Source organism: Miscanthus floridulus, chromosome 5 (assembly GCF_019320115.1).
Source record: "Miscanthus floridulus cultivar M001 chromosome 5, ASM1932011v1, whole genome shotgun sequence".
NCBI classification, from domain to species: Eukaryota; Viridiplantae; Streptophyta; class Magnoliopsida; order Poales; family Poaceae; genus Miscanthus; species Miscanthus floridulus.
Window position 1 is genome coordinate 39,198,004 of NC_089584.1, and position 17,778 is coordinate 39,215,781.

A 17,778-nucleotide genomic window follows, 5' to 3' on the forward strand; every position below is an offset into this window, starting at 1 on the left:
CTATGAAGAGCCAGCTGCAATATTTGGATGTGGTTGTGCATCGGGTGTTAGTTGATCCCATCCGTCATGGGTTTACCCCAGCAATGGATCATCAGGCACACATCGACCCTCCCGTTCCAGAACTTTACCTGCATGTGCAGATTGCACCTACGGTTCCCGATGCTCAATCTGCCCCCAATACGGTATTTGTAGATGGTTGTCAGACTCATGTTTCCGTGGCAGATCCTTCTTATGAGATCCCGTTTGACACAGAATTGTCCGAGTAAGTGTCTTAACTACATGGTTTTTGGGAGCTTACCCCGTTTCTTACATCTATTTCTTTTATTCTTTCCTTATTTCTGTACTAATGTTGTAGGAGACATTCCTAAAAATGTGGATGTGCCCCCTATTGCTACGCAAGTGCACTTTGGAGATGGATTTCGTGGCTCCAATAGTATTGAAATTATGCATGATTCGGAGCCATATGAGATGGCTAGGGCTCTTGATTCTGATGATGATCGCCCTGTTGGAGAGCTGATGGAGAGTGATGTTGAGATGATGAGGCATATCTTTCCCAGCCGCCGTGATCCTAGAGTTCATGAGTTCAGCGATCTTGCTCATTCCGATTAGGCATTTGTAGAAGGATGTGATGATGAGCTCCTAGAAGCTACTGAGGCCGGTCCTAACATGGTAATTGAGAATGGGAGGGTGTTCAATGACCTCCCTACTTTGAAGAGGTGGTTGCAGGCTTTTGCAGTGATACGAAAGAGGCCTTATAGGGTATTGCATTCATATGCGGAGCGCCGTTACACAGTTGTGTGTGACAAAGAACGCTGCCCATAGAGGGTTTGTGCAAGAAAACAACAGGTAACCGGAAAATGGAAGATCACAAAAGTTGTCGGGCCACACAATTGTGCTGACCATGAGCTGACACTGAGGCATCGGCAGTTGACATCTACCCTCATTGCCAAGCGGTTGATGGGAATTTTGCAGGGAGAACCCAACATGAAGGTGAGGACAATTATCAAGACCGTTGAGGTGTTGTATGGAGGATATGTGATAACTTATGGTAAAGCATGGAGGGCTAAGCAGCGAGCGTGGAAGATGATATATGGGGACTGGGAGGATGGGTATGAGCAGCTGCTAGTTCTTTTCAATGCAATCAAAGCGGTGAATCCATGAATGCATTATGAGTACATCCCAAAACCTAATGCATGGAAGGATGGGAGGTAGATATTCTTCCGTGCCTTCTGATGCTTCCCTCAGTGTGTCGAGGCCTTTAGGCACTGTCGTCCTGTCTTCTCCATTGATGGTACGTTCTTGATTGGCAAATATGAGGGTACACTTCTTATAGCCATATCCTGTGACGCGAACAACAAGTTGGTTCCTTTGGCATTTGCTTTGGTTGAGAAGGAGAACAATGACAGTTGGGGATGGTTCTTGAGGCTAGTCCGGATACACGTGGTTGGGCCTAGCAGGGAGGTTGGCGTCATATCTAATAGGCATCAGGGCATACTTAATGCCGTGCGAGAGCAGATAGAGGGGTATGCACCTTTGCACCATCGTTGTTGTACTCGGCACCTTGCTGAGAATCTACTCTGAAAGGATGGTGTAAAGGGTAACTTTGATCTGTTCTAGGAGGCTGCTCGATAGCTTGAGGACAAGTACTTTAAGGAAAAGTTGGAGAAGGTCAGAACCACATCAAATGCAGAAGGTAGACAATGGCTCACAGGTTTGATGAGGGATTTGGAGAAATGGACAAGAGCTCACGACACCGGTGGATGGAGGTACGAGTTTCAGTGCAGCAACATGGCAGAGTCATTCAATAAGTTGCTATTGGGATATGTGGTATGCCCGTGAATGTAATCGTTCAATTCACCTTCTATAAGCTTGTTGCCCGATTCAACGATAGACAAGCCCATGCATTGCAGTTGCGGAGTGATGGAGAGATATGAGCTCCGAAACCAAAGGCACACCTAGAGAAGGCAAGAGAAAGGGCTGGCACACATGAGGTTGCATGCTTTTACCATGCCACATGGACTTATCAGGTCGAGCATAGGGGTGGTACAATGTCCGATGGCGAGGTCCGGGAGTCGAGGATACATGTGGTTGTCCTCCAAGATTTCAAGTGCACTTATGGTAAACCAAGGCAGTACCACTTTCTATGTTCTCATTTGGTGGCAACAGCTAGGCATCGCAACTATAATATCGAGAGGAGGATACCTCATGAGTTCAGTGTCGACACGCTTGTGCACACATGGAGCCCCCGCTTCGTGCCTTTTTGGGACCCTAGAGAGTGGCCTCCATATGATGGGCCAAAGTACATTGCGGATCTAGCTTACCATTGGAACAAGCATGGATCAAGGCAGAGGACGAGGCACAGGATGGTTATGGATCAGATACCCGGAAGAACAAGGCATGGGAGAGGAACTCCATTTGTTACTGACCTCGAGCAGTATGAGTGTGGCAAGTGCGGTAGACTTGGCCACAATTCACGAAGTTGCCATTGGCAGATTAGTGAGGTGCGACTATTGGTTCATTTTATTATTTTATATTTGTCGTCTTCATTTAATTAATTATGCATGTCTCTTTTTATGCTTGTATTGGTGTAAATTACTTATACATTTGTAAGTTCATGTTTCATTGTATATTGAAATTCTAATTCATTCACTTTTTTGTAGGATGGAGCAATTCCACCTGCTCGACCCGACGTACGAGGTGACCCACCGAGGACGTCTCATAGCGCTGGGAGATGACAGTCATGCTGCAAGGCTATCAGAAGATGCTAGGCCTAAGGATTCACGGCAACCCAATCACCGGGCAGTGTAGGTCAGAGGGCTAGAGAGCACGAGTGGAGACCTTCCTTGGATGTGAGCTTGGCGAGCAAGTGGCTCACACTTCTAGAGTTCCCATCTCCTGGCTACGGGAAGAGTTCGCACAGTGCCCTGAGGAGGCAGATGAGGAGATAGTTGGGTACTACTGTAGGGCGTGGATCCTACACCTGTTTGCCTACGTTCTCTTCCCTAACGCCATGGGTGACAGTGCATCTTAGATGTGGATCCACTGCCTCGGTGACTGGGACCAGGCGGGTCACTACAGCTGGGGCTCTGCAGTGTACCTATTACAGCTATGGATGTGGGCTCGTCTTTCAGTTGGCCGTCCTGAGGTTCTGGATCATCATGAGTGGTTCCAAGGTCAGCCTCCAAGACGACAACCGACGTGGGCATACCTTTGGGACCAGGCCAGGGTTTCGTACATGAGGTTAGACCGGGCGTACATTGAGTTCACCAACGAGCTAGACACGCTAACGGCGTCTAGTGTAAGTAAATTTTATTTCCCATGCTGGTTTGAAAATGATTAGTATACCATCTAACATCTTGTTTGGACATGTTGTAGGTGGAGTGGGAGCCGTACGGTGGAGAGGATGCACTTCCTTTTCAGCTGAGCAACGTTTGTGGGGCCGACGACGACTTCTATAGGATGAGGTGCCCTCTAATCTGCTTCTATGTTGTCGAGTACCATCTGCCAGATAGGGTTGCACGCCAATTTGGAGTGAGACAGCTTTGGCCTATGGCTCTGTTCTCGATTGGGGTTGACTTACACAAGTAAGTGTTTTGATATTTCAAATATCTCATGATGATGGTCCATTTCTATTAATATGGTGATATGTACATGGATTCAAGTAACGATGACATACGTGCAGGTTGGATCATCAAAGGAACAAGAAGATTTTTGACTGGGAGAGGCACCACCAGTCCTTCATTGAGGAATGGGAGGAGATGCACGACAACGTGGACGACAACAATGAGCCGCACATGAACCGTGAGTTCAGGCGGTACCAAGCTTGGTACCAGCATGCGACACGGTGCAGGCTGAGGCTACAGTGGACCAAAGCTGACTACGCCGACATCGAGTCCTCTGACAATGAAGACACGGCGTATGACTAGTCAACTCGTGTAGGAAGGCAGGTGGAGGTAGGACCGATCTTGGACAGAGTGGTAAGCCAATTGCCTTATTTTTGTATGTTAAGTTGCATAACAATACATTAGGCGTTCTTGGACCGACATTAGGAGTTATCTATTGTAGTTAGTGCAACCTTCGAGCTGTATAACCCTTATAATACGTTAGATTCTTGTACAAAAGAAAACAAAACCTATTGCTATCTGTTCAGAAGTATTATTATTGAGAACTTTGTTACAGAGAAATACACTCAAATGCTCAGTTGAATAGATCGAGCGCGTTCAGCCGAGTCAATGACGACTACATACTTAGCTTCCTAGACGTAAGATTAAAAATATTCATTCAGATATATCATTAATACGTTAAGATTCTTTTAGTTAACATAGTTTTGTACAACAGAGGCTGTCATGTCGTCTATGCCGTGTGGCTGGTCATTGTGGTTCAGGACAGACACGACGCAAGATGTGTACGTTCCTTCCATAGGCAGAGGAGGCTTGGGTTCCTCTAGTCAAGTAGCTATAGGGGGCGGGGACGAGGATGAGGAAGACGATGACGATGACGACGTGGACAAGAGGCATGAGGAGCTTGGCCCCTCTCAGCTCCATGATGCTCCCTCGACTCATCCTACACCGCCTCTAGGCACTAGGCGACGCCGTCCGCATGACCCTTACACTCTAGGTACGAGCGCTCTCAGTCACAAGGGTAAGGGCAAGAGTAGGAGGCAGTGAGGGATGTGGTAGTTGTTAGTATGCACTATTATGGATTTTGTATTTACTTTTCTGTAACTATTTGGGACTGTATGGACATTGTGGACTATTTGGACTGCGCAGGACATATTATGTTGGTTGTGATGTTCGTTGTGGTTGCATTTTGCTCCTTGGATGATTCAATGTTTGGAATATATAATGATGTCTCTATTTGTAACTATGGATGCTCCTAAAACAAGGGAAACTCTTGTGAATTTTTTCTGTGAAACAATAATCATACTACACTGCTAAAAAGGCACAAATATAGTACACAGATTAACTATAAATTTATTAGAAAGTGTATAATCCAAACATATCGTACATACGCTTTGTAGATGAATCTAGGGTTACCAAGCAAGAGTGAATGATTCTATGCTTTTCAGATAATAAAAATAGACTTTTCAGATACAGGGACAACAACGATTTATCACATCACTGACATAGTACTAGCATGCAAGGAAGCACAACTCCACTCTATCTCCACCATCCATCTTATTATTGTTTGATCCAAGGGCTTAGGTGAAGAGGCACACGGATCGCTGACATGGCACACTGAGAGGCCTCCATTCCTCCTCTCAACCTATAAATAACCACTCACTTCCCTCTCATTCACACACACAACTAGGAAGAAGAACACTCCTCGGCATTTTCTTTTGTTGCAGTACCAATGTCTGGAGGGTCATCCAGAGGGAGAGGAAAGGGGAAGGGAACTACCTGGGGGTGGGAGGGTCCTCTTGGTCCTGATTTCTTTGAGGAAGCTCTTTATGAGAGGTTCCCAGTTGATAGCAAAAGTGATTTCACCAAAGAGGCACCACTAAGAGGATACGATGAAAGGAAAGAAGAGTGGCCAAAATGCATGCATGGTGAGGACTACCTAGTGTAGATGTTCACCGAGGGAATAGATGGAGGTCGTCGTTTCTTCAAATGCCCACGAGCATGAGTAATTGCTATTACTTTTTGTTTCTTCAATATATTTCTCTTGTATATAACTTACACGACATACTTATTGTAGTCTTCCTTGGCCGAAGAAAACTATAGGTTCAATAGGTGGGTCGATCCTTGACCTATTTATCTGCATGCGGAGTACATCTACTACCTATAGGACCGTATCTTTGATCTAGAAAGGGAAGTTAGCAGCGGTTACAAGGACGACGGACAGGACGACAACAACAATGGTGCCGATTTACAGGAGGCACTCTGCAATAATCCATATTGCACCTGCCCTAACCACAACAACAAGGGGTCTCCCCTGTCACCCCCGCCACCACCACCACCAACAACGAGAGGCTACTATGGAGAAGGTGTAACACAATTTGCTATGTGGCCACACTACTAGGATGACTTTATCTTTTTCACATACCACATCTATGTGTTTGTTGTTTGGTTTAATTACCTAAGGCATGTTAGGTTTAGTCAAAGGAAACTCTATACCCAGGTTCGGTACATGTAGTCACATGCCATTTCATGTGTTTCGTGTGTTGATTTATATAATGCCGTACGTCGTTAGGTTTTTTTGCAACAAGTGTTCACATTTCAATACGTCCGTATCATTAAGCGGAATATTAAGACCATAAATAATGAAAACAACCACATAATAAAAAGTTCAATACTATGCCACATTACACAACATATTAATACTAGAAGTACGTGTCGACAGTAGATATAGGAGCAAATGCACTTTCAAATCCTCAGTCTGAAACGTACTGAGTAAGAAACTCATCATCCGAGTACCAGTCCTCTACCACAACCCTGTTGCTGTGGCTAGGATCACCTGTGTTGCTCTGACCTGCCTTTCGCCTATAGTAAGAGGCCTCTGCTTCATCTACGGCCGCAGCGGCCTGAGTGAAGAACGCGCCGTCATCCTCCTCCGCCTGTAAGCCCACCTCTGCTAGAGCGATGAGCTCGCTCAGTCTGCCAGTGTCGTCCTCAGCCTCCTTCGCCTGCATGCCCGTCTCTGCTAGAGCAATGAGCTCGCTCAGTCTGCCAGTGTCATCCTCAGCCTCCTGCATTTGCATGCCCGCCTCTGCTAGAATAATGAGCTCACTTAGTCTACCAGTGTCGTCCTCATCCTCGTCCCCCTTATCAAACAACACAATCGGTGATTGAATGGTGCGACCAGCTCGTGATCTATGCTCATCTAACTTCTTCTCCACATACCTTGCATGAGCCACCTCTATGGCATGTTCCTCGCTGCAACCAATTCCTTTATATATAAAATGCAATCAGTTAGCAACACGATTATATTACATTTAAAATCAGGCAATAAAAAAAGGCTTTTAAACACTCACTGGCACATAATGTAGCACCATGCTCGTTCAAGACCTTCATCTGTACTCTTGTCTCCTCCCTTGCCTCATTCCTTGCCCTCTCCTCCTCTAACATCATCCGCCTCTCTAATCCCCATTTGTTAAGCCCAACATCGATCGGGTTGCAAATACCGCGCTGTCTAGCAAACTCACGCATCTTTTCTTTGTGATCTTTAACGAATAGGTTGACGTAGTCAGGTTCATATCCCATCTTCCGTGTAATTAGTTGCCCCTTCTTTAGTTCATCCAAGAACTTAGCTTGACCATCATAACATTCCTACCTGCATTTTCTAGTGCTCTGTTCAAAAGAAATATTATATCATATATGTCTTAGCAAAAGAAACAAAATACGATTCCATGTTTACCACAAAAATAACGAACCTCATCATACTCAATCATATGGCCGCAATAATGGCCTATTCTAAGCTCCGAAGGGACTAGGCCATAGTTGGATTTAACACCATATTCGCACATGACAGGAGGTGCTTTGTAGATTACCCTTTCTTTCTTCTTTTCCTTAACCCTCCGTGGTTCTTCCGGCCATTGGTTCTTAGAACCATACAACCATTCCTTGAAACAACACTTCGCCATTGAAAACACCTAAATAATGAGACATTAGTACATGAACACATATCGCTCAAGATTTGAACACATACACTTTGCACTTACTTCATGCTTGTTTGGACACACAAACTCCAACGTATTCTCAGGGTTTATCACAGCTCGATTTCCGCAATCGAACAGAGGAGGTTCCTCGAGTCGTCTAACTGTGGCTAGGTGCTTCTCCTTAGTCGTCATTGACGGAGGGTTAGGGGGAGTGGAACCCACCACTTGAAGTGCTGACATGGATGTCTCCCTCTAAACCAATCGTCGAAAAGGAGGTACCTAGGATCAAACTTATCTGCACCGTCAATCCACTGAAAGAAAAAGCACCTCTCATGGTCCTATACAACAAGATTCCAACAAAATATTAGTAGCATACTTACACAAATAAAGAAAAAGGATAGTGAAAACAATTTCTTACATTAAAACGACTGCATGTGTAGAAGCAACGCGCCGCAGTGTCCGGATGTTTCGATTGAAAAACATGGGTCTGGAAACCACAGTCACAGTTAGGGACAGGGAGGTCGGGAGGGACGGGGGCATCTTTGCTAGACGTGTCGGGGTATAATTCTCGATGACGACCCCGTTTTCGCCAAAACTCCTCTTGAAACATTTCTTGCATCTAACAAAACGGATGTAATTTAACAAACATAAATCAAAACATCACAAATAAATGTCAATAAGAACCATAACTACAATACAACCAATTTCGTTCTAAGAACCCAAGGCAGTTAACATTAAACCCTAAACCTAGGGTTTCTCATTTGATGCACAAGCACAACAATGAACCCATAACATAACTACATGCGCCTAGGTTTGTAGCTTTTTTCACGCCCTGGCATCATCCAATAATTGTATAATATATATATTGAGGGATACAATGAAACCCTAAGTGATGACGATTCTTAGATTGAAAAATCCAACTAATATATACCGAATCGATGCGAAAAAAACTAGGAGGAGAGCGAGGATACCTTGCTCTCGAAGATCTATGGATCAAATCAAGGTTTTCAAGGTCCAATATACCGATTCGCGAGGTAGGATGAAGTGGGGAGAGAAAAAATCCGAGAGGGAGGAGAAAGAAGAGGAAGAACACTCGGGCAGGAAGGTTGGGCCGGGGTTAAATGCAAGGAGCTCGGCACCAATCACTCTGGTACCGAGCTCGGCACCGTAGATCTTGGCGCCAAGCTCGGCGCCAGAGTGACTGGCGTCGAGCTCCCTACCATGTCATCTATCGTGTCTAGGAGCTCGGCGCCAGAAACGTTGGCGCCGAGCTAAGGGTCCATTTTCTGAATTCTTTTCGCCAGGGGTCTATTTGTGAGAAACTTTCAAAAAAAGGCTAAATTGTAAAAAATTCGAGGCCTCCGTCACCCGTCAGGGGCGAACCAGGTCTCGTGTAGACTTTGACAGGGATTGGATATCCACGGAATCAATCACGCACGGGAATGTGATTCCCAGTCCACCTGTGCCGTTCCAGTGGGCCATCCCTAACTCCAAGCCCAACGAGAAAATTGACTATTTGCCATTGCAAACAATGGGCTTCGCAAAATTGTCATCCGAAAGATTAACTTCGCAAAATTGCTGGCCTAAACATGTGTATCATGATTTTGTTGCCATAATCCCTATTTAGTTCCTTTGTTAATATTTATTGGGAACCTCTTCCAAGCGAAAGGACATTACTGCTCTTCTGTCTAGATCTCGGCAAGTCACGGGTTGGTTGCTGGCGCGGCTTCCAGGTTGGCGCAGGTGCAGCGGGGGCGCATCCACCACGAGGGACAGACTCAGACCCGGCGGGACTTGAGATGTTGGGGCTGCATCTAGCTTGCCGAGCGCGTCTGCTATCAGGGCCGCAACGAGGGGTGGCGAGCTCACTCCGAGTTCCTCCGTGGTCGTGCCGACGGCCGCCGAGGTCGCTCCGAGTTCCTCCATGGTCGTGTCGACGACCACCGTGGTCCCGGCAAGCGTGGCTGACGACGTGGCGACGCTGAGCACGGGTGGTTGTGCGCCGGCGGTGCCACGTCGCGGTCGCCCAGCATCGCGTACGTCTAGGGCACGCGAGCGGCGGTTCTTCGTTTGCGAGCAATTTCGTAGATGCGAATAGTCTCGATCTCATCTCTTCACATTCAGAAGGCCAACAATGTACTTTCGCATGAAAGGGATTCCCAAAATATATTAATAAAGGAACTAAATAGGAATTATGATAATAAAATCAAGCTACACATATTTGGGTGGCAATTTTACAAAGTCAATCTTTCGGAAGTTAATTTTGCGAATCCCATTACCAATTTTCTCCGGCCCAACCGCACTACCACATCCCGTCGCGTCATCCACTCCGCCGCACACGCGCTCGCAGCTCCGCAACGCCGCAGGGAATGGTCGCCGCCAACGCCATGGCCACCGCTGCATCCGCGGCCGCGCCGCTACTCAACGGGACCCGAAGACCTGCGCGGCTCCGCCAACCCGGACTCCGCGTGCGCTGCGCCGCTATGGCGGGCGGCGCGGCCGAGGCACCGGCCTCCACCGGCGCGCGGCTGTCCGCGGACTGCGTCGTCGTGGGCGGCGGCATCAGTGGCCTCTGCACCGCGCAGGCGCTGGCCACGCGGCACGGCGTCGAGGACGTGCTTGTCACGGAGGCCCGCGCCCGCCCCGGCGGCAACATCACCACCGTCGAGCGCCCCGAGGATGGGTACCTCTGGGAGGAGGGTCCCAACAGCTTCCAGCCATCCGACCCCGTTCTCACCATGGCCGTACGCACCTTGCTGGGGCCCCGGCGTCTTCTAATCAGACTCTTGCGGAGGCGTGAAATTGAAATGCTCAATGGATTGTATGCGCGCGCGCAGGTGGACAGCGGGCTGAAGGATGACTTGGTTTTTGGGGACCCCAACGCGCCGCGGTTCGTGCTGTGGGAGGGGAAGCTGAGGCCCGTGCCATCCAAGCCCGCTGACCTCCCGTTCTTCGATCTCATGAGCATCCCTGGCAAGCTCAGGGCCGGCCTAGGCGCGCTTGGCATCCGCCCGCCTCCTCTAGTTCGTGCTCTCCCCATGCTGAATTCCTAAATCTTGTGCGTTTTGATTGTTCCATTGCCAATGGGGCTGAGCGTTTCTGGCGAAGGTTTCAGGGCCGCGAGGAGTCAGTGGAGGAGTTCGTGCGCCGCAACCTCGGTGCTGAGGTCTTTGAGCGCCTCATTGAGCCTTTCTGCTCAGGTGGTTATTGCAGTGTGCTATCACTGTTTGTTCTAGTCTGCTACTAGCAGCGATTAGCTGATTACCATAAAAATTTGACAATTTCTATGTAAACCTAAGGTGTCTATGCTGGTGATCCTTCCAAGCTCAGCATGAAGGCTGCATTCGGGAAGGTGTGGCGGTTAGAAGAAGCTGGAGGTAGTATTATTGGTGGAACCATCAAGACTATTCAAGAGAGGGGCAAGAACCCGAAACCACCAAGGGATCCGTAAGCGATTGATCCATTTTGTTTTTATTCCACTAATTGGCTGTTCTGTCATATTGATCTGTTTTAACCTCTTTTAGCCGCCTACCGAAGCCAAAAGGGCAGACAGTTGCATCTTTCAGGAAGGGTCTTGCCATGCTTCCAAATGCCATCACATCCAGGTTTGTTCTTATTGTTTTGCATATTTACTAACAAACATATCCATGTGTTGCAATGAAATGTACATCTTGTTACATTGTCGCCTGGACGACTTGCGGCTCGGATATATATATGCTACGGTTGTGTCATCTGTTCCAATACTTCTTGGAATCAGACTCTGTAATAACGTGGCTAGATGCATGCTGTTCTATCTCGTATTAGCATGGGTCGTAAATCCGGGTCATAGACGAGATAGAGTGGTGCACAAGGATATCGTGGGAAGTAAAATATGATGGACGGAAGAATCCTTTCTGCTTTTAATATTGGTAGGTATATAGATATTTATTTATGTAGCAAATCAGTTACAGATATGGGGCATGTGGACTGTTCAGATAGATTGATGCCTTAGGTCAAACTTGTTTGCGTAATTCAGATACAATCATACAATGCCGTGTTATAACTCTTCATTTCATATACATGGATGGGGAATGTGAATCTACCCTTTGCACAATGTTAATACTAACTAGGGCATTGTCATTCTTTCCATCCTTATTCATGCTGTTACTACAATATAGGTGGATAGCTCCATGTTGACATTTGAAAATACCAAATATACAGCTGAAGGCTATACATAGAAATTCCATGAAGCATGGTTTATAGAGCATGTTAGTGTGCATGTTCATTGCAACTTGGTTGCAAACTAGTAAAAATTGTAATATTAGATCTCTGATCCAGGATTATTCTTCTATTCGTTACTCACCTTTATTCAATTCTGTACATTTCTTCATTTACAGCTTGGGTAGTAAAGTCAAACTATCATGGAAACTCACGAGCATTACAAAATCAGATGGCAAGGGGTATGTTTTGGAGTATGAAACACCAGAAGGGGTTGTTTCGGTGCAGGCTAAAAGTGTTATTATGGCCATTCCGTCATATGTTGCTAGCAACATTTTGCGTCCACTTTCAGTAAGTATAAACTAATCAATTTTCATGTTTTCAGAAACTGGAGTATTTTAGCTTCTTGATACCGTATAATAACATTTATTTGGAAAATGACCAGTCAGGGGTGGGGATTGCACTTGTTAAGTGATTGATGATTTCTGCCATTCTGTGGTCCATTGACATTTACTAAACTACTGCAAGGCTAGCAAAATTCTAGATGACTGTTGTTATCTTCCATGTGGATCATTTGTCTGGAAAAATTGTGGAAAGTTATGGTTTTTGTTTTTCGTACTAATAATGATGAGAGTAAATGCTGAGCTTGCAAACACGTCAATAGCGCGGTGGTAGGTCCTCAGGTTGGGAGGCTGCCTACCGGCAGACCAGGGTTCAAATCCTGTGTTGCATGAAAAAAGGTCCCTAGCTGTGTAACTGTCTACAGAGATATATGTGCTGCAGGCGCGTCCTGGGCAGCTAGCTTTTTGGGACCTTTTCTCAACCCTAGTTCAAGGAAATTTCTCCCTTGTGTGATATACCTCGAGGGAGGTCAATCCCCCAGGCGTCGAGTAAATGCTGAGCCTGGATAGAGCTAGAGAAGATTTTGCGAACAGACTAATTGAAGTGGACAGGACCATTTCTTATGCTGTCAAAAATTTGTAGGCTTTAAAAATAATAATTCAAATATACAAGAAAATTGTTATGCTCTTAAATTTATACTGTGTTCCTTACAAAATGCCCTCAGTGATCAGTTCGTACAATTAATCATCTTAAGAGAACAATTTCCAACTAGATAATTATTATGATTAAAAAAGAAAACAGAGAGAAGAAATAGCACCAGGACCTAAGTTCCCCAGCATGAGCAGACTAATTATCAAGGAGACCCAACCATTGGTTGGGATGGTGTTCTAAGTGCATTGTTGATAGGTTGTTGCTGTGATGCTTCAGTAATCTGGATATCCTTTTCCCCTATATGGTTTATTTACTATGATACTCTCTATATTACGTTGCCTTCTATCCAGTTCAATTTGGTCCAAGTCCTTCAGAGGATGGTAAAAATTCAGCTACATTGGCTTACATCCAATTTGCTATTTTTTCGAGAACTCCATCCCAATCCTTTTTCTTTGACTATATTCTGTATATGGCTTTAAAGATATTTATTTGTTTATCCATAGGACCATGTTCCACAGAATGTCTTGCGAGGAGTACCCATGCTATTATCCTCAAGGTCCTGAAAAAATAAGCTGTAAAAAAACTCTGGAACTAACTAGACTTAGACAGTTCCGGGGGGGGGGGGGGGGGGGGGGGGGGGGGGGGGGCGCTGGAAAAATAACTGAACTGTTTAGTTAATCACATTGACATGCAGATTTGAACTGAAAAATAAAAGAACTAAATAGTCAAGTTTGTACAATATTTAAAATGACGGTGCCAGTTGACCCATTATAATTATTGCTAGCTACTGGCAACATTTTAATTCCTTATTCTATGTGGCATGCCAACCAAGTTGGTTATTATTCAAGTACTCTGTCCATCAATGTAAGACCTAGTTTTGAAAAAAGTAAATCTTGCAAGTTTTGACCAATAATTAGGGCACCTGCAATAGGGTTGTTAAGCTCTCTACAAGATGTCTACCTAGGAGAGTGCAAGCAAGAGAGAGAAGAGGGTATGACTGGGCGATGGGGCGATGCGAGCATGGCCTGGCTGCTGGTGTGGGTTTCGGCCACCCTGCTGCGTGGGGTTGAGTTTGGCCTCCAGCCATGCACAGGTGCGAGCTTGTCCACCAGTGCGGCCAGAGACAAGCACGGCTCACACATGTTCATCGTCACCGACATGCGAGGCCCGGCGTGTCCGCGCTAGTGGTGTGCGGGCGAGCTCCTCCCGGCGCGTCTGCCGCTGGTGGTGTGTGGACAAGCTCCTCCCGGCCGACACACGCACTGGCAAGCTCGTGCTCTGGTTGGTTCTGGCCCTGGCAGCACACACATAGGTGAGCTCGTCCTAGCCGCACTTGGCCGGTGTGTGTAGGGAAGACAAGGGTGGCGGCCAGCGTGGTGGATGAGGAGGGAGAGTGCGGTAGGGCTGGCCCTGGAGGGGGAGGTGGAGGCACGACAGCTAGTGAGGTGAGGCACGGTGGCTGGTGGGGCAAAGGTGACGTGGAGGCGCTCGATGGAGGGCGGTGAGCGGCCTAGCGGTTGGTTCGGTGGAGATGTGGCGTGGCGAGGCACAACCCAGCTGAGGTGGAGCAGGGTGGCGGAGCCTAGCCGAGGTGGAGTGGGGTCAAGCATGGCCGGTGAGCTTAGAAGGGGCTGGACCTAGGTCAGCTTATTAAAAAAATACTTATATGTGGACCCAACATGAACTTTGAAAATTGTGTTATAGATAGACTGTTGGACAGGTAAGTTGTAATTTTGACTGTGTCGTACATGGACACCGGTATACATTTGTGTTTATTGAACAAAAGTTTCTTCAATAGATTTGTATTCAAAGCGCTTTTAAGATAGTGCTGACTTTGTAGCAATTAACAATATAGTGTTAGGGATATTCATGGTCAAAATCTCCTAGAAAATATGTCTTACATTGATGGACAGAGGGAGTCTCATTTACATGTTATTAGTATCTGTTGGCATTATTCCTCATTTGGGCATGAACTTTGTCTTTACCCTCTGCAGAGTGATGCTGCTGATGCCCTATCAAGATTCTATTATCCACCGGTTGCTGCTGTAACTGTTTCGTATCCAAAGGAAGCAATTAGAAAAGAATGCTTAATTGATGGGGAACTCCAGGGTTTTGGCCAGTTGCATCCACGTAGTCAAGGAGTTGAGACATTGGGTATTTCTTGCAATGATCGAGTCTTAAAATTCCAAACATATATATACAGTTTTCTTTCTTTTCCAGCTTGCTTTTATTCTAGCATTAACTTTATTTTATTTTTAGGTTTAATCCAAGATAGAGATAATGATATAATATAACAGTATTATTGGTAATATGCTTTTGTAGGAACAATATACAGCTCATCACTCTTTCCTAATCGTGCTCCTGCTGGTAGGGTGTTACTTCTAAACTACATAGGAGGTGCTACAAACACAGGAATTGTTTCCATGGTTAGCAATTCTCTGCCAAAACTATTGCTGTGTTTTTTGTGATTATGATGTGTTTATATATCTTTTTAGTGCCCTTCTTTATGAATAGAACCTTTAGTACTATTAATCTGTTCTTTAATTATCACTATAAACACTAACTGCACTGTTTAAACACTAACTGCACTCAACTCATGGAAAATTTGAGCTGCTAGTTATGTAGTATGATTTAAATAGTCTTTATTTGGTTGCCTGTTATTGGCTGTATTTTTTATGATCCCATCTCATTTTCAGACTGAAAGTGAGCTGGTAGAAGCAGTTGACCGTGACCTCCGAAAAATGCTTATAAATCCTACAGCAGTGGACCCTTTAGTCCTTGGTGTCCGAGTTTGGCCACAAGCCATACCTCAGTTCCTGGTAGGACATCTTGATCTTCTGGAGGCCGCAAAATCTGCCTTGGGCCGAGGTGGCTACGATGGGCTGTTCCTAGGAGGGAACTATGCTGCAGGAGTTGCCCTGGGCAGATGCGTTGAGGGCGCGTATGAGAGTGCCTCGCAAATATATGACTTCTTGACCAAGTATGCCTACAAGTGATTAAAGAAGTGGAGCGCTGCTTGTTAATTGTTATGTTGCATAGATGAGGTGAGACCAGGAGTAGTAAAAGCGTTACAAGTTTTTTTCATTCTTATTTTGTAAATCGCACTTCTGTTTTTTTTTCCTGTCAGTAATTAGTTAGATTTTAGTTCTGTAGGAGATTGTTCTGGTCACTGCCCTACAAAAGAATTCTTATTTTGCATTCGTTTACGGGAGCTGTGCAGACTCATGTAGCGTTTTTCTGTAAGTACCAACAAAATCAAATCCTATTCTGCAAGAGCTAACGGAATTTGCCACTGAGATTGCCTTGGATGATTATTTTGCTTCTGCGTGAAGCATTAAAAACGCTATGAGTAGACATGCAAATCTTGGGCAATGTTTTTACTCAGTAATACTAATTGCTACTACTATTTGATATGGAACATGTTGGGTATTAGTATCAAGGATACCCGGAAGAAGGAAGCTAATGGCCGCGAACGCTAACTCCCTCTGATGGTTAAGAGCATATCTTTCTTGTTCGGCTCAGGCTTCGTCTCGCCCGACCTCAAGGACACGGGATCTGGGTCACTTGACCCAAGGGCGTGGGCTCTGTCTTGCTTGACCCTTCGGGCGAGAGCCTCGTCACGTCCGACCTCGAGGGCGCGAACTTCGCCTCGCCCGATCCCGAGAGCGCGGGCTCCGCCTCGCCCGACCCCGAGGGCGTAGGCTTCGTCTCGCTCGACCCCTCGGGCGAGGGGTTCGCCTCGTCCGACCCCAAGGGCGCGGGCTTCGCCTCGCTCGACCCCTCGGGAGCGGGCTTCGCCTCGCCCGACCCCGAGGGCACGGGCTCCGTCTCGCCCGACGGAGGTCCGTATCGTCCCCAACCACTACGGGTCTAAAAAGTACGAGTCCAGGGTCAAACTTCTGACGCTAGAAGGGGAGCAGGCGCGTCTTAACGTGACCCGCGGCCATGACGAGCCACGTCTGAGGACGCACGTCACCAATAGCATCGGACGTGCCGGCGCTGTGCTACCTACTTTCTGTACAGCCTCTAGCGGAGGTTTCAGCTAGCCATACCGTCTGTTGGGACGGAATGGAGCGCCATGACCACCTGACGACGCCCGCGTACGGTGCCAGTGACGAACAAGGCCGCGACGTGGAGCCATCCCCATCGTCATCTATAGGGCCGGCAGGACCCGTGTAAAGGAGATGGAAGACGTTGCAATCCCGAAAGCCTTCCTCTCCTCATCTCTCTCTCTCTGATGTAACCTGCATCTTCCCCTTCATCTATAAAAGGGGAAGCAAGACGCCCCACACATCTAACACGTTTGAGCGGCTGAAGGCTTAGGCGCTCGATAGTAGAGAGAGAGAGAGCTCAACCAGACTCACTCTTTTTCACAAGAGACTTGGGACCTTCTCCCTCTCTCTCCTGTTTATAACCCCTACTACAACCCAAGTGTCGGTAACACGAGCAACAACAGACTGGACGTAGGGACATTCCGCCCGAACCAGTATAAATCCTTGTGTCCTCCGAGCACAACCATCCGGGTCAGACGCATAAACTAGAAATTTACTAGCCGGTGATTCGAAACACCGATAGTTGGCGCGTCAGGTAGGGGCCTTTTGCGCGTCTCGTCGTCCACAACAGGCCACGGATGGCTAGCCACAGCGTTAGCTGGGTCTCGGGCGTGCACGCGCGCTTCGGGAGCCTGAACTTCATCGTCACCGCGAAGGGAGAGCTGGCGTGGGTTACTGCCCTCGTCCAACTTCTTCGCTCCACCGGCCTCGTCGCAACCATCGAAGCCCTCGAGAAGCTACAGCTGCGCGCACCGGAGGCCCATGTCCCCAAGAGCGACTAGCTCCTCGGCTTCGACTACGGGAGGTTGGAGCGCCAGCTCGACACCTTTCTGGGACCCCGACTGTCCTAGGAGGATGTGCGCTACCTCACCTTCTCCTTCGCCAATGTCATGACCTAGCTTGCCGGAGGGGAGCCGATCTCTGTGGAATATCTCACCC

General features: G+C 47.0%; 1 protein-coding gene across 1 annotated transcript; it reads left to right on the forward strand.

Moving 5' to 3' along the window:
* Window positions 1–9,881: 9,881 nt before the first annotated feature.
* On the forward strand, window positions 9,882–15,993 carry LOC136449865 (protoporphyrinogen oxidase, chloroplastic-like). The gene is made up of 9 exons (XM_066450085.1): window positions 9,882–10,341; window positions 10,435–10,620; window positions 10,713–10,797; window positions 10,897–11,044; window positions 11,122–11,202; window positions 11,974–12,145; window positions 14,782–14,941; window positions 15,110–15,213; window positions 15,484–15,993. The coding sequence occupies exons 1-9, from the start codon at window positions 9,967–9,969 to the stop codon at window positions 15,781–15,783; spliced, it is 1,611 nt and encodes a 536-aa protein (XP_066306182.1). The 5' UTR covers window positions 9,882–9,966; the 3' UTR covers window positions 15,784–15,993.
* Window positions 15,994–17,778: the final 1,785 nt, after the last annotated feature.